At 47.1% G+C, this 27,208-nt stretch overlaps 1 protein-coding gene across 1 annotated transcript in view; it reads left to right on the forward strand.

Moving 5' to 3' along the window:
* The window catches only part of iqgap1 (IQ motif containing GTPase activating protein 1), a 70,281-nt gene that overhangs the window by 36,920 nt on the left and 6,153 nt on the right, over positions 1 to 27,208 (forward strand). The window contains exons 15-30 of the mRNA XM_038994427.1: positions 565 to 728; positions 6,214 to 6,304; positions 6,648 to 6,815; positions 7,289 to 7,431; positions 8,246 to 8,416; positions 9,931 to 10,014; positions 10,307 to 10,378; positions 11,162 to 11,231; positions 11,408 to 11,772; positions 11,975 to 12,138; positions 12,601 to 12,825; positions 13,037 to 13,177; positions 13,672 to 13,756; positions 25,639 to 25,871; positions 26,381 to 26,513; positions 26,840 to 26,942. Coding sequence (XP_038850355.1) covers positions 565 to 728; positions 6,214 to 6,304; positions 6,648 to 6,815; positions 7,289 to 7,431; positions 8,246 to 8,416; positions 9,931 to 10,014; positions 10,307 to 10,378; positions 11,162 to 11,231; positions 11,408 to 11,772; positions 11,975 to 12,138; positions 12,601 to 12,825; positions 13,037 to 13,177; positions 13,672 to 13,756; positions 25,639 to 25,871; positions 26,381 to 26,513; positions 26,840 to 26,942 — 2,412 coding nt within the window. The remainder of the gene's footprint in view (positions 1 to 564; positions 729 to 6,213; positions 6,305 to 6,647; positions 6,816 to 7,288; positions 7,432 to 8,245; positions 8,417 to 9,930; positions 10,015 to 10,306; positions 10,379 to 11,161; positions 11,232 to 11,407; positions 11,773 to 11,974; positions 12,139 to 12,600; positions 12,826 to 13,036; positions 13,178 to 13,671; positions 13,757 to 25,638; positions 25,872 to 26,380; positions 26,514 to 26,839; positions 26,943 to 27,208) is intronic.

The following is a 27,208-nucleotide window of genomic DNA, read 5'->3' on the forward strand; positions in this document are numbered from 1 at the left end:
ACTCCACCTCATTTATTTGGCTTTTCAAGATCACTTGACCTCAGTATTCCTCAACATGTTTGAAAGTCTGAGACATTCCCATAGAGATGTACATGAGAGCTCATCTCCAATCTTTATAATGTCCTCTAGTGTGACATTGGCAGTGCCGTGAAAGCACTCAACGGTGATGCCCGTGCTAAACAGGCTTTGGGCTTAGTGCACCCTCTATCTAACTCTATGGACATTCCTCATCAGTCTGAATTCTGAGTTAAAAAAAGAGAACGTAAAGGTGATGTCATAGAAACAGTGGTGTCATAAGATCTTTAAAAAGATAGCATTACTTTGTCAAAAATAGAACTCTTCCACTAATAGATGGACAATGCTAACATATGGGTTTTAAAGTGTCTAACATACCAGATTGTTTCTTCTACCTTCCCATATCTATGTCTCAGGCTAATCCTTATGTTTGTCACTTGTGATGTATTGTATGCCATTGTGCTTGTGCTCATAAATGCTTCAAAGGATTTGTCCTTTGCTAACAATAAAGACATGTCTTAATCAACCCTTTGTTGTGTGTGTGTGTAGGTATTGTGGCCATCGGTCAGATCAACGAAGCTCTGGATGGGGGAGACCCACAGAACACCCTAGAAGCCCTCCAGCACTCTGCAGCCAAGCTAACAGACGTAGACCCCTCCGTCGCCCAGCACTACTACGACAAACTGCTTGAGACCCGCAGGGAGAAGGCACATGTAAGGACCAATTGATTTACACACACACACACACACACACACACACACACACAATGGGTGTGTTTTGGCACAGAGCTGCTTGACTGGGTGGGTTTTGGCACAGAGCTGCTTGACTCATGTCACACCTTAAACACACTTTATGTAGCGCACAAACAGATATTACACACCCTCTCCTTTCTGCTTTTACTGGGACGGTGTCTTTCTCAACTCATCGTAATGACCTGGACCAGTCACCTGGGTGTAGGTGTTAGACTCCTCCACTTTCTCCTTCTGTGCCTGTCTCTGGTTTCAGAGCATTACTGACTGATGGGAGTTTTTCTGGTTTCAGAGCATTCCTGACTGATGGGAGTTTGTCTGGTTTCAGAGCATTACTGACTGATGGGAGTTTGAGCATCAGTGTTGGATGCCCTTGAATCACACTAGCATAGAGCTAACCCTGCAGATGTTCTCATCTGAAAGATTTTTTGGACCTAAAATTACAGAAAATTGAAAAACTTTGATGCAAAAACACACTTGACTGAACTATTTACATGTAAAATACAAAGTAGAAGCAAATCATTTGGTACTGTAGATATTTTCAACTGATAGACACTTGTTTACAATTGAGTAGAGAAGCAGTTTCTCGTCAAAGCGTCTGTTTGCTTGGTGATGGATGGGTCCCGAGGTTGGCAGAGGTGTGTTGGAGTGCACGATGCTACGTCGGGATTATGCAAACACCCGAGGCACTGTATGCAAATATAGCGCATCTACAGTTAGTTCACAGGTGTTTTTATTAAATAGGTTGTTGAGTGTGTCTCAAAGATAGACCTTCAAATATAGTGGCTAACCTCTGTTCCAACCTACGCTTAATAAGTATGGTGTATAAAAATTGGGAACATTGGTGTCAGAAGTGGGATGGGGCTACCTTAAGGACTACAGGCTCCGTACAATAAGTAAACATTTATCTTTGTAAGTTTCTTTCAATATACACGTCTGCTAAACAACCACAATATTATTGTAGTCATGCGTAAATATAATTTTTAGTCTGTGTATAAATATTATTTTTGAGTGGTGTTTTCTTGGCTGATGTCCTGAGGGACAGTGGACTGACTCCATGTGATTCAGCTCCATCATCCCCACATGACTCCCACTAACCCCCTCAGTGATGTCATGGTGTGATCATGCTTTCTGCTCCCCGGCTGGTCCTGCTTACCCCTCCCACTCACTTCCTGTCCGTCTCGCACCCCCATCTTTTCTTTCATTTTCATTCTCTCTCTTTTTGACTGTCTCTCCTTCCCTCTGTCTTTCTTTTCCCTCTCTTTATCATTTGAATTGAATTCAAGGGCTTTATTGGCATGGGAAACATTAATATTGCCAAAGCAAGTGAACTCTTTCATTCCTTTTTCTCTTTTATCTCGCTCCCTCTTTCTTTCTCTTCCTCCTTTCAACTTAACAACAAAAGGACTGACTAAAATAGCCTTTATGTACAGCAGTCAAACTGTATAGCCCAATTCAAAGCCAAACGGGCTGACAGACTGTCGGTCTTGTTACTGGGAAGTAGATTAGTGTAGATACAAGCCATAAACTCATTAGACCTGACACACACTGTCTGACTAACTTGACTGTGTTATCTTGCCTGGGTGGGGTGATGAGTGTCGTTGTTCTTGTATGTGCACATCTATGTAATGGTCCCTTATGATGTCACCGCTCTAGTCCCACATTTGGTTGTGTTTGCTGTTTGCTGGTGAAACCAAGGTTAACAAGACTGTAGAAGATGCAGGTGGGGTGAAAAGGGTAAGGGCCATGGCATACCACAGACAAAAGTGCCAATGTGAACTGCTGTGGGGAAGACTGTAGATGTAGAACCACACAGAAGTCACATATTAGGAAATTGTGATATAATTATTGGGCCAAAGCTTTAGTTTAGCTCAGTGAGCTGCACTTTCCACAGAAGCTGGCTTGTCCACGTTTTTAACCAGAATGACTCGTCATTGCTAAAACTTAAGGCCAGAAGCATTAAATAGGAAGTGTCCACAGTGTATCTATTTCTCGCTCAGTTTTTCCTGTTAGAAGTTGGCCTTTAGATTGATAAGACACATTTAGTTTTCAATGTTAGATGATAGACTAGCTTGGCCTCCGCCCTTGTACTCTCACAGCCAGTGTACGGGAGAATGTTTTAATTGTCAACAATGGGCCGGTCACATCTCAAGCGTTCCCGTCGTGGCAATGTGACGTTTGTTTGCCAAGACCTTTTTCCAAATCACGCTTTTAGGGAACGAAGGAAGGAAGGAGAGAGAGGGAGGAGGGGAGTGGTGGGGAGCTGTAAAGAAAGCAAGCCATTTCCCTGGTGATCTTTTTCACAGGCATAGGAAATAACAAGCCAGGACTACTCTGTCTGCTTCCTTAAAAGGGCACGAAGCTGAACACTACACCAGAAGGGGACTTTTCATAGTAGACCCATTTAGTTGGTTTCACCTGGGCCCTCAGGGGATCTTGTGGCCCCTCCATGGGTCTGATAGCTGAGGGGAGGATTCTCCTTTGTGGTGGGTTCGTGTTGGACAAGACCGACAGACATACACTGAGTGTACAGAACATTACGGACACCTGCTCTTTCCATGACAGACTGACCACCTGGATAGGTGAATGCTGTGATCCCTTATTGATGTCACTTGTTAAATCCACTTTAATCAGTGTAGATGAAGGGGAGGAGACACGTTAAAGAAGGACTTTTAAGCCTTGAGACAATTCAGACATGAATTGTTTGTGTTCCATTCAGAGGGAGAATGGGCAAGACAAAATATTTCAGTGCCTTTTGAACAAGGTATGGTAGTAGGTGCCAGGCACACCAGTTTGTGTCAAGAACTGCAATGCTGCTGGGTTTTCACTCAACAGTTTCCTAGGTGTATCAAGAAGGGTCTAACACCCAAAGGACATCCAGGCAACTTCACACAACTGTGAGAAGCACTGGAGTCAACATGGGCCAGGATCCCCATGGAACGCTTTCGAGTCCATGCCCCGATGAATTAAGGCTGTTCTGAGGGCAAAGGGGGAGGGCAACTCAATATTAGGAAGATGTTCCTAATGTTTGGTATACTCCGTGTGTACACACACCACACAGGGGTAGGGGTCAAATATCTTCATTGTCTCCAAAGGATCAAATCCATGGCTGAAAGTCCTGCTCTAGCTGTGACTCCACTACGGTGCGTTCAGAATTGGATGACTCAGTCAGACACACGGCACAGACACAGGAAGTTGTTAGAAACAAGAAGTTCCGGCTGGATTTCAAAGGCCTGATGCAGCTCATGTGCTCCACAGCTGCAGGTGGAGGGGGTTGATAGGGCATGGGGATAGTAGCAGATGGGAAGGAATGGGAGCTGTTGAAGGAGAATGAACACAGGGGTATATTCATTATGGTGGAACTTTCAGATCATATCTGGCTATCTGTTCTATTCTTTTCTGTAACATCACGCCCTCCTGAACAGGCCCCAGGTTAATACATAGAATCTGATTTCAGATCGTAGATCTATACTTTTGTGCAATGATTCACTAATGAATTCTTTAGCCTTTTGGTGGACCTTATAGCAATAGGTTTCAGATATAGTTTTGTAGACACAACTAGGTTTCTAGTGTGTGACTATTAGGCCCCTGTTCATTAGAGCACGCAGCAGCAAAACGTTTGTAAAAGAAAACAAGTGTTTCTTATTGGACAAGTTCAGATAGTGTGTCCCTGTTTCACTCCAGGTCGTGCCTTCTGAACACGGCCCAGATTTCTTTCTCAGACGCTGATGTTTCATCAGGGAGTGTTCATGTGATGCCAGACATCCATGTACAGCCTGTGATATCTTTCTGTGCCAGTCTTGTGGTCTGAGGGTTCAGCTTGACTGGCCAAAGTAAACACGGTGGGGGGACAAGCCTGGTGCTCTGTACTAGTCCAGCTTCATCGCTCACATCATCATTAAAGCATGCACGGCTCTGTGTGTGTGTGCATGTGACTCATGCTCACTGTGTGTGTGTCCATGCGGTGCATGTGCACTCGCTGTGTTGTGATGTTTTTATGTTATGTATACGTTCACAAGCTGCTTTGTGACCACTGACTCCACTCTGATACCAGTCAACATCCTGGAATAGAGGAGTTCCTCTGTAGGAAGACTTTATATAAGGACATGTAGGGACTCGACTGCATTACTGAGGCAATGAAGGGAGGGTTCACTGGCTAAGAACACCACCCTATCGGCTTTCACTTCCTCTATTCTGATCAGGGGTCTGTTCAGTAGGGCACACAACGAAAACACTTAAAAAACCTATTGTAACAAATTGAGCGTTCAGTCCCTCCTCCCTGTTTTAGTCTGTTTTCTTCCGTTTGGTGCCTAATGAACACAACCCAGCAGTTGTGTGTTTGTCAGGAGTCCTGGTTAATAAGATGCGTCCTTCTACTCCCATCCCCTCTCTGGCACCACACCCTTTCTGTATCGCTTACCTTCCAAACCAATATGAATTAGCACTAACCCCTTATTTACTGTCAATAAAGCTATCCTGCCACTGACAGATTCCCTTAGGTACAGTTCTAGGATCTGCTTCCCCACCCCAATCCTAACCTTAACCATCTGTGGGGGAAATGCAAAACTGACCCTGTATCAGCATGTAGGGGCAACTTCACCCTGAATGTTGCTAGTGCAGCCACTACCTGCCTACCTGGCTTGCACAAGGAACCACACCTACCTTGAATTTTGGTATCGGTCTCCCCCAGCCCCCCTCCCCTGAAACACGGCAGGAGGAGGGAGGGGCAGGTAGGTGGGGGAGGCACAAAGAGGGGCCTGTACTGTTGGCCTATTAGCAGCTAGCCCTGCCAACTCCAGAAACCAGCACAGCTAGCAGAGAGAAAGAGTTAGCTAGCTGTCTGTGCTACTGCACACTTAAAATGCAGAGACTTGACAAAGTGTTTCGAACTGTCATGGTTTCAGTTAGCTAATGTGCTCATCCAATTGACTTGTCATGATGGTCAAGAATGTACACAGGGTACTGCTGTTGAATGCTGTTGCAGGAATGTGGACTGATATGAGAGGGTATTGCATACTTCTGCAACTTAGATATCACACTAAAGATGTAGTGTCTCAATGCCTTCTGTAGGCCTTTGCACTAAGCAGGTGTTTACTGCTATCAGATGTTTGGTTTATAACATCAGCCATTATCGACTTCTGTTATCCATCTCCTGAGATTGAATTTGATTTCTGTTGATATAAGTGGAATGACCAATGTCCTGGATTTTCATATGGAATTCTGTTGTAAGTTGTGTGGGCGTGACACCCTGTACTGGTCTATAGAGTTGCCTTTCCTGTGGTCTCCTGCCATTGTGGTTGGATGCCATTTAGACCCAAGTACTCTCATTCAGCAGGAGTAGATTGCCCTCCAGTGGTAATTCAGTAGAATGGCAGTAAATATGCTGCAGACCCAGTGGGTGTGTGCTGTTTTGGAGTGAGACTGACCGCCTCGCTGTGTGTTCTTCCAGGAGACCCAGGACCCCTCCGCTGTGCTCTGGTTGGATGAGATCCAGGGCTCCATACTGATGTCCAATAAGGATACCCAGGAGGCCTTGCAGTGTAAGAATAGTACACACCCTAGCTGTCCCACAAGCACCTTTTCCTCAGGGTTCCAAGCAAACCTGGGTTCACATAGTATCAGTGTTCTTTCAAATACATTTTATTGACTGCCTGAAGTGTCAGAAGGGCAAGCTTAGCACATTTGGGACTATTCCATTGGTTCCATCGTGTCAGGCAATCTCAATCAAACATAGCTAAGGTATTTGAAAGATCACATACTATTTGAACACAGGTTTGGTTCCAAGCTATGTCTTGTAGTAAGTAGAGCATGATGAAATACTGAAAAGCCAAATAAAAAAACCTTGATAAAGAATGATGACTAGTCTCCCTGTTTCCTCGTCAGTCTCCCAGGCCATCCAGGCCATCAACAGAGCGGTGGACAGTGGCGAGGCGCCTAAGACCCTGGCTGCTCTGCGCTCCCCTGGGGCCGGCCTCTACGGAGTCACCCCTGAGTGTGCCCAGAACTACCAGGACGACCTGGCCAAGATCAGACAGGACAAGACCCAGGATGGTGAGGAGGATGGTCATAGATGCATCCCAAATGGCAACCTTTCCCTACATAGTGCACTACTTTTGACCAGACCCCTATGGAGGGGGATATACTGTATATGCCCTATATAGGGCATTGGGTGCCATTGGGCCACAGTCATACACTGTGGACAGTTTTCTTTCATTACTTTTGTTTTGTGTTCATTACCTGCAATTAGTTTCTTCTAAAATGGAGTTAGTGCAGGAACATATAGGTTCCATTAGTAGTTGTGACTAAATGGCGTCAGCCAGAGCAAGTTAATGTTCATAGTCAAAAGATGTTTCTTACCCTGGAACTGCAGATATAAAGGAGCTTGATCACTTGCTTTAGTACAACAGACAAGGTATACATGGTTCCTTGACTGACAGATGGATGGAGCTAGATATATCAAGATGTACAGTCTGTAAATAAATTGGTGAGAAATATGTCCATAACTCTGTGTGTTCATGCTCCAGGTGACAACGGCAGTGACTGGATGAAGCACTGGGTGAAGGGAGGACACAACTACTACTACAACCTGAAGACAGGAGAGGGCTCCTGGACTGAACCTGCAGACTTCCTCCAGAACAACACCCAGCTCAACAAGGAGGACATTCAGGTAGGCTAAGATGGAGACTGGGTGCCCTGGGGTGAAGTTTCCCCTGTGTACAGAGCTAGGATCACTTCCTCCTGCCCATATCATAATGTCAACCATTAGTGAGGAAAATGTAAGACTGACCGTGTCTAGGGGCAATTTCACCCTACACCATACAGGGCTTTGCCTCTTCCTCTCTGGCTGTATTCATTGAGGTGAAACATTCAGAACCTTGCAGATAGAATTTTAATGAATAGAACATGCATGATTCCCTCTTACATGAGACTCATCTGTTCTACAAAATTCATTTCTATGTGGACGGTCTGTAACGCTGCACCCTTCTGAACAGGCCGCAGTACTGTGGTGTTGTGGTGATTTAGCTTTTTGGAGCATGCTAACAGCGCTCCTCCTACCACTCCCATTGTTTTTAAATGAAATGCTAATGCTAAACTCATCTGTAGCGAAGCGGACAACCTCAAGTCTTACATTGTTTATGGTCATGCGGGCGAATGTATAGTTGAGATCATTGTGCGCAACTCAGACTTTAATATAAATCATTCAATAATATCAATAGTAGACTTGCCAAAAAAATAGTAGGTAAGTGCATGGATCCCAAGTCTGAACACTGTCATGGTCCATACAGACTACTTTCTTGGTATCTGTACGATTGGGTGAATTTGCTATTTGAGTGAGATTTTCCTTTATCATTCTCACTTAACTCCCATCTCTTTGGCTAAAAACAGACACACCTTCCACTGCCACCCCTAAAGCTGTATTGTTGATAGTATGTCATTATGTAAGTGGGCCTGTGTGTGACTGGCTCTCTGTTGTCAATCAGTCTGTGGTTTCCGGGGTGACCACCACCTACAACCGGGAGCAGCTGTGGCTGGCCAATGAGAGCCTGATTGCCAAGCTGCAGGCCGGATGCCGTGGCTACCTGGTGAGGAAAGGCCTGAAGGAGAGAAAAGACTTCCTGAAATCCCAGGACCCTGCCATTACCACCATACAGGTCAGAGGTCAAACTCTTCCCTTCCTTTGGACATGAAGTGAATCTCAATATTTCCTTGATTCCTCACATCCTTTCTCATCTCCTTCTCAAAGTCTATTGGAGCAGAAGACTTGAGATTCCTCCAATCGGATCTTCTCCTCCAATGCGCTTTGAGAAGGAGGCAGGAGAGGCGGCGTGAGCAATCAAGGAAATACAATTGAGATTCACCCATAGACATTACACATTTCACAGTACACACTTTAAAAATATATATATTTTAAATGTGACCTTTATTTAACTAGGAAAGTCAGTTGAGAACAAATTCTTATTTACAATGACGGCCTAACCCAGTCGACGCTGGGCCAATTGTGCGCCGGCCTATGGGACTCCTAATTCTATATGCCTATGGGACTCCTAATTCTATATGCCTATGGGACTCCTAATTCTATATGCCTATGGGACTCCTAATTCTATATGCCTATGGGACTCCTAATTCTATATGCCTATGGGACTCCTAATTCTATATGCCTATGGGACTCCTAATTCTATATGCCTATGGGACTCCTAATTCTATATGCCTATGGGACTCCTAATTCTATATGCCTATGGGACTCCTAATTCTATATGCCTATGGGACTCCTAATTCTATATGCCTATGGGACTCCTAATTCTATATGCCTATGGGACTCCTAATTCTATATGCCTATGGGACTCCTAATTCTATATGCCTATGGGACTCCTAATTCTATATGCCTATGGGACTCCTAATTCTATATGCCTATGGGACTCCTAATTCTATATGCCTATGGGACTCCTAATTCTATATGCCTATGGGACTCCTAATTCTATATGCCTATGGGACTCCTAATTCTATATGCCTATGGGACTCCTAATTCTATATGCCTATGGGACTCCTAATTCTATATGCCTATGGGACTCCTAATTCTATATGCCTATGGGACTCCTAATTCTATATGCCTATGGGACTCCAGGGGCGGCAGGTAGAGCTTGGGCTAGTAACCGAAAAGTTGCTGGATCGAATCCCCTAGCTGACGAGGTTAAAATCTGTAATTCTGCCCCTGAACAAGGCAGTTTAACCCACTGTTCCTAGGCCGTCATTGTAAATAAGAATTTGTTCTTAACTGACTTGCCTAGTTAAATAAAAAATAAATACAAATCATGGCTGGATGTGATAGAACATACACAATCCCAGTGCTACACAGCCAGTCTCACATCATTCCCTTAGCCCTAAGCCTTCGACAGTATATCTATCCAGTTCTGCAAACACTGAAGGGTTTGGGCCAAGTGGGAGCTGCTGACATTTTTAAAGAAAACATTCTACCACTTTATTGCCCTGTTGAACTTTTAAGGGCCAGTTTCCCAGACCCAGATTAAGCCTTGTCTAAGAGCACTTTCAATGGGGATTCTCCATTGAGCAGGATTTTTAGTCTAGGGCTCAAACTGTCTGAATCTGGCCCTAAAAATGTTCCTGTGCTTCTTACCTGGTCCTGTATATTTGTCTGTCTATCTTACAGGCTCATTTTAGAGGCTACAAGCAGAGGAAGGTCTATATAAAGAGGAAGGAGTACCTGAATGACCACAGTGAGGATGCTGTAAAGGTAAGGTCTCCACCTACTGTACGTGTAGCCCTCTTTATAATAAAACAACAATACATGACCTTGATTGGTGGGTCCTGTTCATTGAGGCATGCAACATTCTAAAACGCTTTGCAAAATAAACATTTGCTTTTCTTATTGGACAAGGCCAGTTTGTCCCTCCCTGTTTCAGTCCATTTTCTTCTCTTTTGGGCCTTAATGAACATGAGCCTGTGTTGCTGCTTTTCCTTTAAGTCTGAGGTTTTTGGTGAACAAAGCTTTCTTAGTATTGACCTAGTTTTATTTTATTTTTTAGATCCAGTCGATGGTGAGGATGCACCAAGCTCGCAAGAAGTACAGAGACCGCCTTAAGCACTTCAAGGACCATGTGAGTTGATTTATTTAGTTAACCCTTATTTTACAAGATATTTAAGTTACCCGACGAGATCTGGAGCCTGCTGATTTTCTGTTCTTCCTGATAATTAGTTCCTGGTGTCCCAGGTCTAAATCAGTCCCTGATTAAAGGGGAACAATGAAGAAACGCAGTGGAACTGGCTTCCAGGTGCAGAGTTGAGTTTGAGGGTGAATTACTATAAATCAAATCAAAGTTTATTTGTCACGTGTGCCAAATACAACAGGTGTAGACCTTACAGTGAAATGCTTACTTACAGGCTCTAACCAACAGTGCAATTTTTAAGTAAAAAAAAGAGATATTTCTGTAAAATAAGTATGAATCTTTGACGAAAGACAAGTAGCTAGAAGGTCCAGTAGCTTGTAGAGTCTGGTTCCTGTCAAGGTTTCCTGCTCCTAGGGAATGTTGCCTTGTTACTATGCTACTACTTGACTCTAGCCCAGGTAACAGCGAAGCACGTTGTCAATTTTGTGAAAAGCGCTACATAAATGTGGTTGAGGTGAGTTGTAGTTATATGGTGTGCCCAGGACCGTCTGTTCTCTAGTCTTCTGGAATCACTGTATGACGTCACATCTAACTCTTTATATCCTCGCCTGACACATCCACTGACATTTACTCTCTTCTGCGTCCCAATGGCACCCTATTCTCTATATAGTGCACTACTTTTGACCAGAGCCCTATTAAGGGAACGGGGTGCCATTTGGGACACAGTCATGTTCTTGATCAGTGAAGTGACTGCTGTTTGCTCTGTTGTGGCAGATCAATGAAGTGGTGAAGATCCAGGCGTTCATCAGAGCCAACAAAGCCAGAGACGACTACAAGACACTCAGTGAGTATGATGATGATGAGAACCCTCACCCACCACTGGCTTTCTCTTTTCACCATCTTCTCTCCGTACTGAGTCTCGTCTCCGTACTGAGTCTCGTCTCCCAGCTGTTCTTTCTGCCACATACAACTCCTTCCTGACTGAATCCCTCTCTCTCTCTCACTGTCTCTCTCACACAGTCAACGCTGACGACCCTCCCATGGCGGTGGTGCGCAAGTTTGTCCACCTCCTGGACCACAGCGACCAGGACTTCCAGGAAGAGCTGGACTTGATGAGGCTCCGGGAGGAGGTGGTCACCAACATCCGCTCCAACCAGCAGCTGGAGAATGACCTGAACCTGATGGACATCAAGATCGGCCTGCTGGTCAAGAACAAGATCACCCTGCAGGAGGTGGTGTCCCACAGCAACAAGCTGACCAAGAAGAACAAGGGCGAGCTGTCCAACCTGATGATGATGAACAAACAGAGAGGAGGCCTGAAGGCTCTGAGCAAGGAGAAGAGGCTCAAGCTGGAGGCCTATCAGTATCTCTTCTACCTGCTGCAGGTACTGTAGATGCTGTGTGTCAACGCATATATCTATCTTCAAACAGTTAGCAAAGCTGTACTGCAAAGAGAATCACACTCGCAAACAGTTGAGGAACATAAAATGCTGTAGTTGACAGTAAGCTAGACAGACTACAGAAATGTAACAGGAAAACATCCAATCTAACCGTAGTTAACGTGTTTCCTTTCTGTCCTCCCTGCAGACCAACCCCACCTACCTGGCCAAGCTGATCTTCCAGATGCCCCAGAATAAGTCCACTAAGTTCATGGACTCTGTGATCTTCACCCTGTATAACTACGCCTCCAACCAGAGAGAGGAGTACCTGCTGCTCAAACTCTTCAAGACCGCCCTGCAGGAGGAGATCAAGTAAGGAGCTAATACTAGAAACAATAGGATTCATCAATAAGGCCTGAGGTGTGGTATATGGCCAATATACCACGGATAAGGGTTGTTCTTAAGCACGACGCAATGTGGAGTGCCTGGATACAGCCCTTAGCCATGGTATATTGGTCATATACCTCAAACCCCGTGCTGCCGTATTGCTATTATAAACTGGTTACCAATGTAATTACAGCAGTAAAAATAACTTTTGTCATACCCGTGGTATACAGTCTGATATACCACGGCTGTCAGCCAATCAGCATTCAGGGATCGAACCACCCAGTTTATAACATAGCATATGCCACTTAGTCATGCATATTTCATATGAGTAGGGAATCGAACACATGAGCCTTGGCGACGAAGCGCTATGCTCTACCAACTGAGCCACACAGAAACACTTATACAGTCTAGCAGTGTCTCACCATGTTCCTAACCTTGTGTCCTCAGATCCAAAGTGGACCAGATCCAGGAGATCGTCACGGGCAACCCCACGGTCATCAAGATGGTGGTGAGCTTCAACCGTGGCGCCCGGGGCCAGAATGCACTGCGGCAGATCCTGGCACCTGTCGTCAAGGAAATCATGGACGACAAGACGCTGAACATCAAGACTGACCCGGTGGACATCTACAAGAGCTGGGTCAACCAGATGGAGACACAAACTGGAGAGGCCAGGTGAGAGGAGGAGGAGTCTGGGTAATGGAGTTCAGAGGAGACTGTCAGAGAGGAGTTGGAGTTTGGCGTCAACTGTTCAAAGATGGAAAGTATTAGAGCTGTCGTTACAATTTCTGAGTAAAATTGTATGACTATATACCTTTCTCTCGCTCTTTCCTTCCCCCTTTTCTGTACCACCTCTTGCCCCTCCTCCCCCTCTCTTCTCCAACAGTAAACTACCCTATGAGGTAACACCAGAGCAGGCTATGAGTCACGAGGAGGTGCGCACTCGCCTGGAAGCGTCCATCAAGAACATGAGGACGGTCACAGACAAGTTCCTGTCCGCCATCATTGTCTCTGTGGACAAAATCCCGTAAGTGTCTCTAGCTCTGTTCTCAATAGAATTACGAGAAGGGACACAGCAATTTGATTGGAACACTCATGGCTACACTCAATATGGCTGCCTGTCCACCCGTCACTGAACGTCATCTTGAATGAGAATGTCCATTCTAGTAATTTATATTTCCGTGCTGCTCTCTTTAATAGGGGTCGGTCCAAACTACTACTGCCCTCGAGGGCCACATCTACTAGTTCTCAACTTTACCTTTTTATCAACAGGTGATTTAGACCTGGAATCTGTGACATGAATTGATAGTTTTAAATGTTGTAAAGGAGAAGCAGCAGACATTAGATGTCGCCTGTGTTACTCCCTGTTTTTCATCCCTGCTCTACAGAACATGAACCAGCTACTGTGGGTTATGACGCTTATCACTTCTATGAGATGGGGTCACTTATATAGGGAATAAACCAGTTCTAAATACATTCTAGAAAGGGAAAGAAATTGGTCTTTGTGTGTGTGTGTGTCAGGTATGGGATGCGTTTCACCTCCAAGGTGCTGAAGGACACACTCCATGAGAAGTTCCCCGACGCTACAGAGGATGAGCTTCTAAAGGTGTCATTATACCATTCTTATACCATAGTCAACTGTTACACTGCACTGTACTGCTAGAACTCTACTGTGCTCTGCTCTACTGTGCTCTGCTCTACTGTGCTCTGCTCTACTGTGCTCTACTGTGCTACTTGCACTGTTATCTTGGTGAGCTTGACTTGGTATTACTCTTCTTTTACTGAATGTGGTTTCCTTCTCTTTCTCCTCTTCCCTCTCCTTAACTCCATCTCTCCCTTGTTCTCCTTCTCTTCCTCCCCTTTCTACAGCTATGCTCTCCTTCCTTGTTCTCCTTCTCTCTTCCTCCCCTTTCTACAGCTATGCTCTCCTTCCTTGTTCTCCTTCTCTTCCTCCCCTTTCTACAGCTATGCCCTCCTTCCTTGTTCTCCTTCTCTTCCTCCCCTTTCTACAGCTATGCCCTCCTTCCTTGTTCTCCTTCTCTCTTCCTCCCCTTTCTACAGCTATGCCCTCCTTCCTTGTTCTCCTTCTCTCTTCCTCCCCTTTCTACAGCTATGCTCTCCTTCCTTGTTCTCCTTCTCTTCCTCCCCTTTCTACAGCTATGCCCTCCTTCCTTGTTCTCCTTCTCTTCCTCCCCTTTCTACAGCTATGCTCTCCTTCCTTGTTCTCCTTCTCTTCCTCCCCTTTCTACAGCTATGCTCTCCTTCCTTGTTCTCCTTCTCTTCCTCCCCTTTCTACAGCTATGCTCTCCTTCCTTGTTCTCCTTCTCTCTTCCTCCCCTTTCTACAGCTATGCTCTCCTTCCTTGTTCTCCTTCTCTCTTCCTCCCCTTTCTACAGCTATGCTCTCCTTCCTTGTTCTCCTTCTCTCTTCCTCCCCTTTCTACAGCTATGCTCTCCTTCCTTGTTCTCCCTCTCTCTTCCTCCCCTTTCTACAGCTATGCTCTCCTTCCTTGTTCTCCCTCTCTCTTCCTCCCCTTTCTACAGCTATGCTCTCCTTCCTTGTTCTCCCTCTCTCTTCCTCCCCTTTCTACAGCTATGCTCTCCTTCCTTGTTCTCCCTCTCTTCCTCCCCTTTCTACAGCTATGCTCTCCTTCCTTGTTCTCCTTCTCTCTTCCTCCCCTTTCTACAGCTATGCTCTCCTTCCTTGTTCTCCTTCTCTCTTCCTCCCCTTTCTACAGCTATGCTCTCCTTCCTTGTTCTCCTTCTCTCTTCCTCCCCTTTCTACAGCTATGCTCTCCTTCCTTGTTCTCCTTCTCTCTTCCTCCCCTTTCTACAGCTATGCTCTCCTTCCTTGTTCTCCTTCTCTCTTCCTCCCCTTTCTACAGCTATGCTCTCCTTCCTTGTTCTCCTTCTCTCTTCCTCCCCTTTCTACAGCTATGCTCTCCTTCCTTGTTCTCCTTCTCTCTTCCTCCCCTTTCTACAGCTATGCTCTCCTTCCTTGTTCTCCTTCTCTCTTCCTCCCCTTTCTACAGCTATGCCCTCCTTCCTTGTTCTCCTTCTCTCTTCCTCCCCTTTCTACAGCTATGCCCTCCTTCCTTGTTCTCCTTCTCTCTTCCTCCCCTTTCTACAGCTATGCTCTCCTTCCTTGTTCTCCTTCTCTCTTCCTCCCCTTTCTACAGCTATGCTCTCCTTCCTTGTTCTCCTTCTCTCTTCCTCCCCTTTCTACAGCTATGCTCTCCTTCCTTGTTCTCCTTCTCTCTTCCTCCCCTTTCTACAGCTATGCTCTCCTTCCTTGTTCTCCTTCTCTCTTCCTCCCCTTTCTACAGCTATGCTCTCCTTCCTTGTTCTCCTTCTCTCTTCCTCCCCTTTCTACAGCTATGCTCTCCTTCCTTGTTCTCCTTCTCTCTTCCTCCCCTTTCTACAGCTATGCTCTCCTTCCTTGTTCTCCTTCTCTCTTCCTCCCCTTTCTACAGCTATGCTCTCCTTCCTTGTTCTCCTTCTCTCTTCCTCCCCTTTCTACAGCTATGCTCTCCTTCCTTGTTCTCCTTCTCTCTTCCTCCCCTTTCTACAGCTATGCTCTCCTTCCTTGTTCTCCTTCTCTCTTCCTCCCCTTTCTACAGCTATGCTCTCCTTCCTTGTTCTCCTTCTCTCTTCCTCCCCTTTCTACAGCTATGCTCTCCTTCCTTGTTCTCCTTCTCTCTTCCTCCCCTTTCTACAGCTATGCTCTCCTTCCTTGTTCTCCTTCTCTCTTCCTCCCCTTTCTACAGCTATGCTCTCCTTCCTTGTTCTCCTTCTCTCTTCCTCCCCTTTCTACAGCTATGCTCTCCTTCCTTGTTCTCCTTCTCTCTTCCTCCCCTTTCTACAGCTATGCTCTCCTTCCTTGTTCTCCTTCTCTCTTCCTCCCCTTTCTACAGCTATGCTCTCCTTCCTTGTTCTCCTTCTCTCTTCCTCCCCTTTCTACAGCTATGCTCTCCTTCCTTGTTCTCCTTCTCTCTTCCTCCCCTTTCTACAGCTATGCTCTCCTTCCTTGTTCTCCTTCTCTCTTCCTCCCCTTTCTACAGCTATGCTCTCCTTCCTTGTTCTCCTTCTCTCTTCCTCCCCTTTCTACAGCTATGCTCTCCTTCCTTGTTCTCCTTCTCTCTTCCTCCCCTTTCTACAGCTATGCTCTCCTTCCTTGTTCTCCTTCTCTCTTCCTCCCCTTTCTACAGCTATGCTCTCCTTCCTTGTTCTCCTTCTCTCTTCCTCCCCTTTCTACAGCTATGCTCTCCTTCCTTGTTCTCCTTCTCTCTTCCTCCCCTTTCTACAGCTATGCTCTCCTTCCTTGTTCTCCTTCTCTCTTCCTCCCCTTTCTACAGCTATGCTCTCCTTCCTTGTTCTCCTTCTCTCTTCCTCCCCTTTCTACAGCTATGCTCTCCTTCCTTGTTCTCCTTCTCTCTTCCTCCCCTTTCTACAGCTATGCTCTCCTTCCTTGTTCTCCTTCTCTCTTCCTCCCCTTTCTACAGCTATGCTCTCCTTCCTTGTTCTCCTTCTCTCTTCCTCCCCTTTCTACAGCTATGCTCTCCTTCCTTGTTCTCCTTCTCTCTTCCTCCCCTTTCTACAGCTATGCTCTCCTTCCTTGTTCTCCTTCTCTCTTCCTCCCCTTTCTACAGCTATGCTCTCCTTCCTTGTTGTCCTTCTCTCTTCCTCCCCTTTCTACAGCTATGCTCTCCTTCCTTGTTGTCCTTCTCTCTTCCTCCCCTTTCTACAGCTATGCTCTCCTTCCTTGTTGTCCTTCTCTCTTCCTCCCCTTTCTACAGCTATGCTCTCCTTCCTTGTTGTCCTTCTCTCTTCCTCCCCTTTCTACAGCTATGCTCTCCTTCCTTGTTGTCCTTCTCTCTTCCTCCCCTTTCTACAGCTATGCTCTCCTTCCTTGTTCTCCTTCTCTCTTCCTCCCCTTTCTACAGCTATGCTCTCCTTCCTTGTTCTCCTTCTCTCTTCCTCCCCTTTCTACAGCTATGCTCTCCTTCCTTGTTCTCCTTCTCTCTTCCTCCCCTTTCTACAGCTATGCTCTCCTTCCTTGTTCTCCTTCTCTCTTCCTCCCCTTTCTACAGCTATGCTCTCCTTCCTTGTTCTCCTTCTCTCTTCCTCCCCTTTCTACAGCTATGCTCTCCTTCCTTGTTCTCCTTCTCTCTTCCTCCCCTTTCTACAGCTATGCTCTCCTTCCTTGTTCTCCTTCTCTCTTCCTCCCCTTTCTACAGCTATGCTCTCCTTCCTTGTTCTCCTTCTCTCTTCCTCCCCTTTCTACAGCTATGCTCTCCTTCCTTGTTCTCCTTCTCTCTTCCTCCCCTTTCTACAGCTATGCTCTCCTTCCTTGTTCTCCTTCTCTCTTCCTCCCCTTTCTACAGCTATGCTCTCCTTCCTTGTTCTCCTTCTCTCTTCCTCCCCTTTCTACAGCTATGCCCTCCTTCCTTGTTCTCCTTCTCTCTTCCTCCCCTTTCTACAGCTATGCCCTCCTTCCTTGTTCTCCTTCTCTCTTCCTCCCCTTTCTACAGCTATGCTCTCCTTCCTTGTTCTCCTTCTCTCTTCCTCCCCTTTCTACAGCTATGCTCTCCTTCCTTGTTCTCCTTCTCTCTTCCTCCCCTTTCTACAGCTATGCTCTCCTTCCTTGTTCTCCTTCTCTCTTCCTCCCCTTTCTACAGCTATGCCCTCCTTCCTTGTTCTCCTTCTCTCTTCCTCCCCTTTCTACAGCTATGCCCTCCTTCTCTTCCTCCCCTTTCTACAGCTATGCTCTCCTTCTCTTCCTCCCCTTTCTACAGCTATGCTCTCCTTCTCTTCCTCCCCTTTCTACAGCTATGCTCTCCTTCCTTGTTCTCCTTCTCTCTTCCTCCCCTTTCTACAGCTATGCTCTCCTTCTCTTCCTCCCCTTTCTACAGCTATGCTCTCCTTCCTTGTTCTCCTTCTCTTCCTCCCCTTTCTACAGCTATGCCCTCCTTCCTTGTTCTCCTTCTCTTCCTCCCCTTTCTACAGCTATGTTCTCCTTCTCTTCCTCCCCTTTCTACAGCTATGCTCTCCTTCCTTATTCTCCTTCTCTTCCTCCCCTTTCTACAGCTATGCCCTCCTTCCTTGTTCTCCTTCTCTCTTCCTCCCCTTTCTACAGCTATGCCCTCCTTCCTTGTTCTCCTTCTCTCTTCCTCCCCTTTCTACAGCTATGCCCTCCTTCCTTGTTCTCCTTCTCTCTTCCTCCCCTTTCTACAGCTATGCCCTCCTTCCTTGTTCTCCTTCTCTCTTCCTCCCCTTTCTACAGCTATGCCCTCCTTCCTTGTTCTCCTTCTCTCTTCCTCCCCTTTCTACAGCTATGCTCTCCTTCCTTGTTCTCCTTCTCTTCCTCCCCTTTCTACAGCTATGCTCTCCTTCTCTTCCTCCCCTTTCTACAGCTATGCTCTCCTTCCTTGTTCTCCTTCTCTCTTCCTCCCCTTTCTACAGCTATGCTCTCCTTCCTTGTTCTCCTTCTCTTCCTCCCCTTTCTACAGCTATGCTCTCCTTCCTTGTTCTCCTTCTCTTCCTCCCCTTTCTACAGCTATGCTCTCCTTCCTTGTTCTCCTTCTCTTCCTCCCCTTTCTACAGCTATGCTCTCCTTCTCTTCCTCCCCTTTCTACAGCTATGCTCTCCTTCTCTTCCTCCCCTTTCTACAGCTATGCTCTCCTTCTCTTCCTCCCCTTTCTACAGCTATGCTCTCCTTCCTTGTTCTCCTTCTCTCTTCCTCCCCTTTCTACAGCTATGCCCTCCTTCCTTGTTCTCCTTCTCTTCCTCCCCTTTCTACAGCTATGCTCTCCTTCCTTGTTCTCCTTCTCTTCCTCCCCTTTCTACAGCTATGCTCTCCTTCCTTGTTCTCCTTCTCTTCCTCCCCTTTCTACAGCTATGCTCTCCTTCCTTGTTCTCCTTCTCTCTTCCTCCCCTTTCTACAGCTATGCCCTCCTTCCTTGTTCTCCTTCTCTTCCTCCCCTTTCTACAGCTATGCTCTCCTTCCTTGTTCTCCTTCTCTTCCTCCCCTTTCTACAGCTATGCTCTCCTTCCTTGTTCTCCTTCTCTTCCTCCCCTTTCTACAGCTATGCTCTCCTTCCTTGTTCTCCTTCTCTTCCTCCCCTTTCTACAGCTATGCTCTCCTTCCTTGTTCTCCTTCTCTCTTCCTCCCCTTTCTACAGCTATGCTCTCCTTCCTTGTTCTCCTTCTCTCTTCCTCCCCTTTCTACAGCTATGCTCTCCTTCCTTGTTCTCCTTCTCTCTTCCTCCCCTTTCTACAGCTATGCTCTCCTTCCTTGTTCTCCTTCTCTCTTCCTCCCCTTTCTACAGCTATGCCCTCCTTCCTTGTTCTCCTTCTCTTCCTCCCCTTTCTACAGCTATGTTCTCCTTCTCTTCCTCCCCTTTCTACAGCTATGCTCTCCTTCCTTATTCTCCTTCTCTTCCTCCCCTTTCTACAGCTATGCCCTCCTTCCTTGTTCTCCTTCTCTCTTCCTCCCCTTTCTACAGCTATGCCCTCCTTCCTTGTTCTCCTTCTCTCTTCCTCCCCTTTCTACAGCTATGCCCTCCTTCCTTGTTCTCCTTCTCTCTTCCTCCCCTTTCTACAGCTATGCCCTCCTTCCTTGTTCTCCTTCTCTCTTCCTCCCCTTTCTACAGCTATGCTCTCCTTCCTTGTTCTCCTTCTCTTCCTCCCCTTTCTACAGCTATGCTCTCCTTCTCTTCCTCCCCTTTCTACAGCTATGCTCTCCTTCTCTTCCTCCCCTTTCTACAGCTATGCTCTCCTTCCTTGTTCTCCTTCTCTTCCTCCCCTTTCTACAGCTATGCTCTCCTTCCTTGTTCTCCTTCTCTTCCTCCCCTTTCTACAGCTATGCTCTCCTTCCTTGTTCTCCTTCTCTTCCTCCCCTTTCTACAGCTATGCTCTCCTTCCTTGTTCTCCTTCTCTTCCTCCCCTTTCTACAGCTATGCTCTCCTTCTCTTCCTCCCCTTTCTACAGCTATGCTCTCCTTCTCTTCCTCCCCTTTCTACAGCTATGCTCTCCTTCTCTTCCTCCCCTTTCTACAGCTATGCTCTCCTTCTCTTCCTCCCCTTTCTACAGCTATGCTCTCCTTCCTTGTTCTCCTTCTCTTCCTCCCCTTTCTACAGCTATGCTCTCCTTCCTTGTTCTCCTTCTCTTCCTCCCCTTTCTACAGCTATGCTCTCCTTCCTTGTTCTCCTTCTCTCTTCCTCCCCTTTCTACAGCTATGCCCTCCTTCCTTGTTGTCCTTCTCTTCCTCCCCTTTCTACAGCTATGCTCTCCTTCCTTGTTCTCCTTCTCTTCCTCCCCTTTCTACAGCTATGCTCTCCTTCCTTGTTCTCCTTCTCTTCCTCCCCTTTCTACAGCTATGCTCTCCTTCCTTGTTCTCCTTCTCTCTTCCTCCCCTTTCTACAGCTATGCCCTCCTTCCTTGTTCTCCTTCTCTTCCTCCCCTTTCTACAGCTATGCCCTCCTTCCTTGTTCTCCTTCTCTTCCTCCCCTTTCTACAGCTATGCTCTCCTTCCTTGTTCTCCTTCTCTCTTCCTCCCCTTTCTACAGCTATGCTCTCCTTCCTTGTTCTCCTTCTCTCTTCCTCCCCTTTCTACAGCTATTCTCTCCTTCCTTGTTCTCCTTCTCTCTTCCTCCCCTTTCTACAGCTATGCCCTCCTTCCTTGTTCTCCTTCTCTCTTCCTCCCCTTTCTACAGCTATGCCCTCCTTCCTTGTTCTCCTTCTCTCTTCCTCCCCTTTCTACAGCTATGCCCTCCTTCCTTGTTCTCCTTCTCTCTTCCTCCCCTTTCTACAGCTATGCCCTCCTTCCTTGTTCTCCTTCTCTCTTCCTCCCCTTTCTACAGCTATGCCCTCCTTCCTTGTTCTCCTTCTCTCTTCCTCCCCTTTCTACAGCTATGCCCTCCTTCCTTGTTCTCCTTCTCTCTTCCTCCCCTTTCTACAGCTATGCCCTCCTTCCTTGTTCTCCTTCTCTCTTCCTCCCCTTTCTACAGCTATGCCCTCCTTCCTTGTTCTCCTTCTCTCTTCCTCCCCTTTCTACAGCTATGCCCTCCTTCCTTGTTCTCCTTCTCTCTTCCTCCCCTTTCTACAGCTATGCCCTCCTTCCTTGTTCTCCTTCTCTCTTCCTCCCCTTTCTACAGCTATGCCCTCCTTCCTTGTTCTCCTTCTCTCTTCCTCCCCTTTCTACAGCTATGCCCTCCTTCCTTGTTCTCCTTCTCTCTTCCTCCCCTTTCTACAGCTATGCCCTCCTTCCTTGTTGTCCTTCTCTTCCTCCCCTTTCTACAGCTATGCTCTCCTTCCTTGTTCTCCTTCTCTCTTCCTCCCCTTTCTACAGCTATGCCCTCCTTCCTTGTTCTCCTTCTCTCTTCCTCCCCTTTCTACAGCTATGCCCTCCTTCCTTGTTCTCCTTCTCTCTTCCTCCCCTTTCTACAGCTATGCCCTCCTTCCTTGTTCTCCTTCTCTCTTCCTCCCCTTTCTACAGCTATGCCCTCCTTCCTTGTTCTCCTTCTCTCTTCCTCCCCTTTCTACAGCTATGCCCTCCTTCCTTGTTCTCCTTCTCTCTTCCTCCCCTTTCTACAGCTATGCCCTCCTTCCTTGTTCTCCTTCTCTCTTCCTCCCCTTTCTACAGCTATGCCCTCCTTCCTTGTTGTCCTTCTCTTCCTCCCCTTTCTACAGCTATGCTCTCCTTCCTTGTTCTCCTTCTCTTCCTCCCCTTTCTACAGCTATGCTCTCCTTCCTTGTTCTCCTTCTCTTCCTCCCCTTTCTACAGCTATGCTCTCCTTCCTTGTTCTCCTTCTCTCTTCCTCCCCTTTCTACAGCTATGCCCTCCTTCCTTGTTCTCCTTCTCTCTTCCTCCCCTTTCTACAGCTATGCCCTCCTTCCTTGTTCTCCTTCTCTCTTCCTCCCCTTTCTACAGCTATGCCCTCCTTCCTTGTTCTCCTTCTCTCTTCCTCCCCTTTCTACAGCTATGCCCTCCTTCCTTGTTCTCCTTCTCTCTTCCTCCCCTTTCTACAGCTATGCCCTCCTTCCTTGTTCTCCTTCTCTCTTCCTCCCCTTTCTACAGCTATGCTCTCCTTCCTTGTTCTCCTTCTCTCTTCCTCCCCTTTCTACAGCTATTCCCTCCTTCCTTGTTCTCCTTCTCTCTTCCTCCCCTTTCTACAGCTATGCCCTCCTTCCTTGTTCTCCTTCTCTCTTCCTCCCCTTTCTACAGCTATGCCCTCCTTCCTTGTTCTCCTTCTCTCTTCCTCCCCTTTCTACAGCTATGCCCTCCTTCCTTGTTCTCCTTCTCTCTTCCTCCCCTTTCTACAGCTATGCCCTCCTTCCTTGTTCTCCTTCTCTCTTCCTCCCCTTTCTACAGCTATGCCCTCCTTCCTTGTTCTCCTTCTCTCTTCCTCCCCTTTCTACAGCTATGCCCTCCTTCCTTGTTCTCCTTCTCTCTTCCTCCCCTTTCTACAGCTATGCCCTCCTTCCTTGTTCTCCTTCTCTCTTCCTCCCCTTTCTACAGCTATGCCCTCCTTCCTTGTTCTCCTTCTCTCTTCCTCCCCTTTCTACAGCTATGCCCTCCTTCCTTGTTCTCCTTCTCTCTTCCTCCCCTTTCTACAGCTATGCCCTCCTTCCTTGTTCTCCTTCTCTCTTCCTCCCCTTTCTACAGCTATGCCCTCCTTCCTTGTTCTCCTTCTCTCTTCCTCCCCTTTCTACAGCTATGCCCTCCTTCCTTGTTCTCCTTCTCTCTTCCTCCCCTTTCTACAGCTATGCCCTCCTTCCTTGTTGTCCTTCTCTTCCTCCCCTTTCTACAGCTATGCTCTCCTTCCTTGTTCTCCTTCTCTTCCTCCCCTTTCTACAGCTATGCTCTCCTTCCTTGTTCTCCTTCTCTTCCTCCCCTTTCTACAGCTATGCCCTCCTTCCTTGTTCTCCTTCTCTCTTCCTCCCCTTTCTACAGCTATGCCCTCCTTCCTTGTTCTCCTTCTCTCTTCCTCCCCTTTCTACAGCTATGCCCTCCTTCCTTGTTCTCCTTCTCTCTTCCTCCCCTTTCTACAGCTATGCCCTCCTTCCTTGTTCTCCTTCTCTCTTCCTCCCCTTTCTACAGCTATGCCCTCCTTCCTTGTTCTCCTTCTCTCTTCCTCCCCTTTCTACAGCTATGCCCTCCTTCCTTGTTCTCCTTCTCTCTTCCTCCCCTTTCTACAGCTATGCCCTCCTTCCTTGTTCTCCTTCTCTCTTCCTCCCCTTTCTACAGCTATGCCCTCCTTCCTTGTTCTCCTTCTCTCTTCCTCCCCTTTCTACAGCTATGCTCTCCTTCCTTGTTCTCCTTCTCTTCCTCCCCTTTCTACAGCTATGCTCTCCTTCCTTGTTCTCCTTCTCTCTTCCTCCCCTTTCTACAGCTATGCTCCTCCTTCCTTGTTCTCCTTCTCTCTTCCTCCCCTTTCTACAGCTATGCCCTCCTTCCTTGTTCTCCTTCTCTCTTCCTCCCCTTTCTACAGCTATGCCCTCCTTCCTTGTTCTCCTTCTCTCTTCCTCCCCTTTCTACAGCTATGCCCTCCTTCCTTGTTCTCCTTCTCTCTTCCTCCCCTTTCTACAGCTATGTTCTCCTTCTCTCTTCCTCCCCTTTCTACAGCTATGCCCTCCTTCCTTGTTCTCCTTCTCTCTTCCTCCCCTTTCTACAGCTATGCCCTCCTTCCTTGTTCTCCTTCTCTCTTCCTCCCCTTTCTACAGCTATGCCCTCCTTCCTTGTTCTCCTTCTCTCTTCCTCCCCTTTCTACAGCTATGCCCTCCTTCCTTGTTCTCCTTCTCTCTTCCTCCCCTTTCTACAGCTATGCCCTCCTTCCTTGTTCTCCTTCTCTCTTCCTCCCCTTTCTACAGCTATGCCCTCCTTCCTTGTTCTCCTTCTCTCTTCCTCCCCTTTCTACAGCTATGCCCTCCTTCCTTGTTCTCCTTCTCTCTTCCTCCCCTTTCTACAGCTATGCCCTCCTTCCTTGTTCTCCTTCTCTCTTCCTCCCCTTTCTACAGCTATGCCCTCCTTCCTTGTTCTCCTTCTCTCTTCCTCCCCTTTCTACAGCTATGCCCTCCTTCCTTGTTCTCCTTCTCTCTTCCTCCCCTTTCTACAGCTATGCCCTCCTTCCTTGTTCTCCTTCTCTCTTCCTCCCCTTTCTACAGCTATGCTCTCCTTCCTTGTTCTCCTTCTCTCTTCCTCCCCTTTCTACAGCTATGCTCTCCTTCCTTGTTCTCCTTCTCTCTTCCTCCCCTTTCTACAGCTATGCTCTCCTTCCTTGTTCTCCTTCTCTCTTCCTCCCCTTTCTACAGCTATGCTCTCCTTCCTTGTTCTCCTTCTCTCTTCCTCCCCTTTCTACAGCTATGCCCTCCTTCCTTGTTCTCCTTCTCTCTTCCTCCCCTTTCTACAGCTATGCCCTCCTTCCTTGTTCTCCTTCTCTCTTCCTCCCCTTTCTACAGCTATGCCCTCCTTCCTTGTTCTCCTTCTCTCTTCCTCCCCTTTCTACAGCTATGCCCTCCTTCCTTGTTCTCCTTCTCTCTTCCTCCCCTTTCTACAGCTATGCTCTCCTTCCTTGTTCTCCTTCTCTCTTCCTCCCCTTTCTACAGCTATGCTCTCCTTCCTTGTTCTCCTTCTCTCTTCCTCCCCTTTCTACAGCTATGCTCTCCTTCCTTGTTCTCCTTCTCTCTTCCTCCCCTTTCTACAGCTATGCTCTCCTTCCTTGTTCTCCTTCTCTCTTCCTCCCCTTTCTACAGCTATGCCCTCCTTCCTTGTTCTCCTTCTCTCTTCCTCCCCTTTCTACAGCTATGCCCTCCTTCCTTGTTCTCCTTCTCTCTTCCTCCCCTTTCTACAGCTATGCCCTCCTTCCTTGTTCTCCTTCTCTCTTCCTCCCCTTTCTACAGCTATGCCCTCCTTCCTTGTTCTCCTTCTCTCTTCCTCCCCTTTCTACAGCTATGCCCTCCTTCCTTGTTCTCCTTCTCTCTTCCTCCCCTTTCTACAGCTATGCCCTCCTTCCTTGTTCTCCTTCTCTCTTCCTCCCCTTTCTACAGCTATGCCCTCCTTCCTTGTTCTCCTTCTCTCTTCCTCCCCTTTCTACAGCTATGCCCTCCGTCCTTGTTCTCACCTCTGTTGGAACATGTCTTTCTGTACTCCTGCTGAGACGAGGTGAGACAGTCCCCCTTCCTTCTCTACAAACACCCAGGCTGCATACCAATTCTGTTAACCTTCCTTCCTCTTCGCTGCAAACTTCCCTTGTCTCCTTTTCTCCCTGACTACTAAGTTTGAATCTCTGAACATTACTTAACTTTTTCAAGTCCAAAATTAGTGGCTATAATGTATTGGCTATAAAGAAAAGGAGTCCAAGACTGGGACACAGCAACAGTTTTATACAACCTGTAAAACCCTGTTCACTGGTGTCCCTTGCCAGGCTTGGTGTTGCCTGTGATGCCTACAGGAGGTACAGTACTGTATCTAACGGGTGTGTGTGTTCAGATCGTGGGTAACCTGCTGTACTACCGCTACATGAATCCGGCCATCGTGGCGCCCGACGCCTTCGACATCATCGACCTGTCGGCCGGAGGTCAGCTGACCACAGACCAACGGCGGAACCTGGGCTCCATCGCCAAGATGCTGCAGCACGCCGCGTCCAACAAGATGTTCTTGGGGGACAACGCCCACCTCAACCCCATCAACGAGTACCTCAGCAGCTCCTACCAGAAGTTCAGGTGCAGTGGAGGACATTCTTTATGGGTCGTGTTCATTAGGGCATGCTATGGAAAATGGAAAACATTTATCACTTTTACGTCTGTCTTGTGCTATAAATATTATCTTGGTGTGTTTAATCCCCATCTAAGCGTCAACATTGAAATGGATGCAGATTTTAAAAAACACGTGCCATTGTTGATCCTTTGAAGGGGACTGGCATGTGTTTGACGGGGACTGGCATGTGTTTGACGGGGACTGGCATGTGTTTGACGGGGACTGGCATGTGTTTGACGGGGACTGGCATGTGTTTGACGGGATCATAAAAACCACATGAAAATGTTCTTTGTACAAGCAAGAGTTAGAATATGCGTTGCTTCTCTTTTTTAAATAAATCGTCCACCAAAAATTGTGACGTGAATTTACACCCAACTTAAACATGGAAATAATGGCTGGTAAGAGGGTGACCTGAGGTGGGCGGGGCATGTGCGTAGCTTCTTACCCTCCTTGTATCTCTGTTGTCCCTCCGCAGGCGTTTCTTCTTGGCGGCGTGTGACGTCCCGTCATTGGAGGACAAGTTCAACGTGGATCAGTACTCTGACCTGGTCACGCTTCAGAAACCTGTCATCTACATCTCTATAGGGGAGGTCATCAACACACACACGGTCAGTCACACACACACACACACACACACACACACACACACACAGAAAGACATGCTTATTTCTGCCCTCATAAATAAAAATGAGTACTCTCTTACACACTTCTCAGTGAGTTTACTTTTTCTCTGTTGTGAAAAACCCAAATTATACGTGGAGGAGTCATTTTGTACAATTTGTGACTAAGTACTAGTGTATTTTCTTATAGCCAGTACCACAGAGGGGTAATGTGTTTTAGTGTTTGCTCCCATATGAAGCCAAAGGCATATGTCCACATTGTGTGGACAATAAAGATTTTCACATTGTAATGTTCCTGCTCGTCCCCCCGCCAGCTGCTGTTGGACCACCAGGATGCCATCGCCTCGGAGCACAACGACCCCATCCACGAGCTGCTGGAGGACCTGGGAGAGGTACCCACCATAGAGTCCCTCATCGGTCAGTACCGTAGATATTCCATAGTCCCCCATCAGTCAGTACCGTAGATATGCCATTGGTCAGTACCGTAGATATGCCATAGAGTCCCCCATTGGTCAGTACCGTAGATATGCCATAGAGTCCCCCATTGGTCAGTACCGTAGATATGCCATAGAGTCCCCCATTGGTCAGTACCGTAGACATAAGGATGCTGTGTTCATATATTAATCCATGTAAAATGTAGAGGGGCAAGATGAGAAAGGACCAGGCCTGATGAATGTTTCCTA

Source organism: Salvelinus namaycush, chromosome 1 (assembly GCF_016432855.1).
Source record: "Salvelinus namaycush isolate Seneca chromosome 1, SaNama_1.0, whole genome shotgun sequence".
In the NCBI taxonomy this organism is placed as follows: Eukaryota; Metazoa; Chordata; class Actinopteri; order Salmoniformes; family Salmonidae; genus Salvelinus; species Salvelinus namaycush.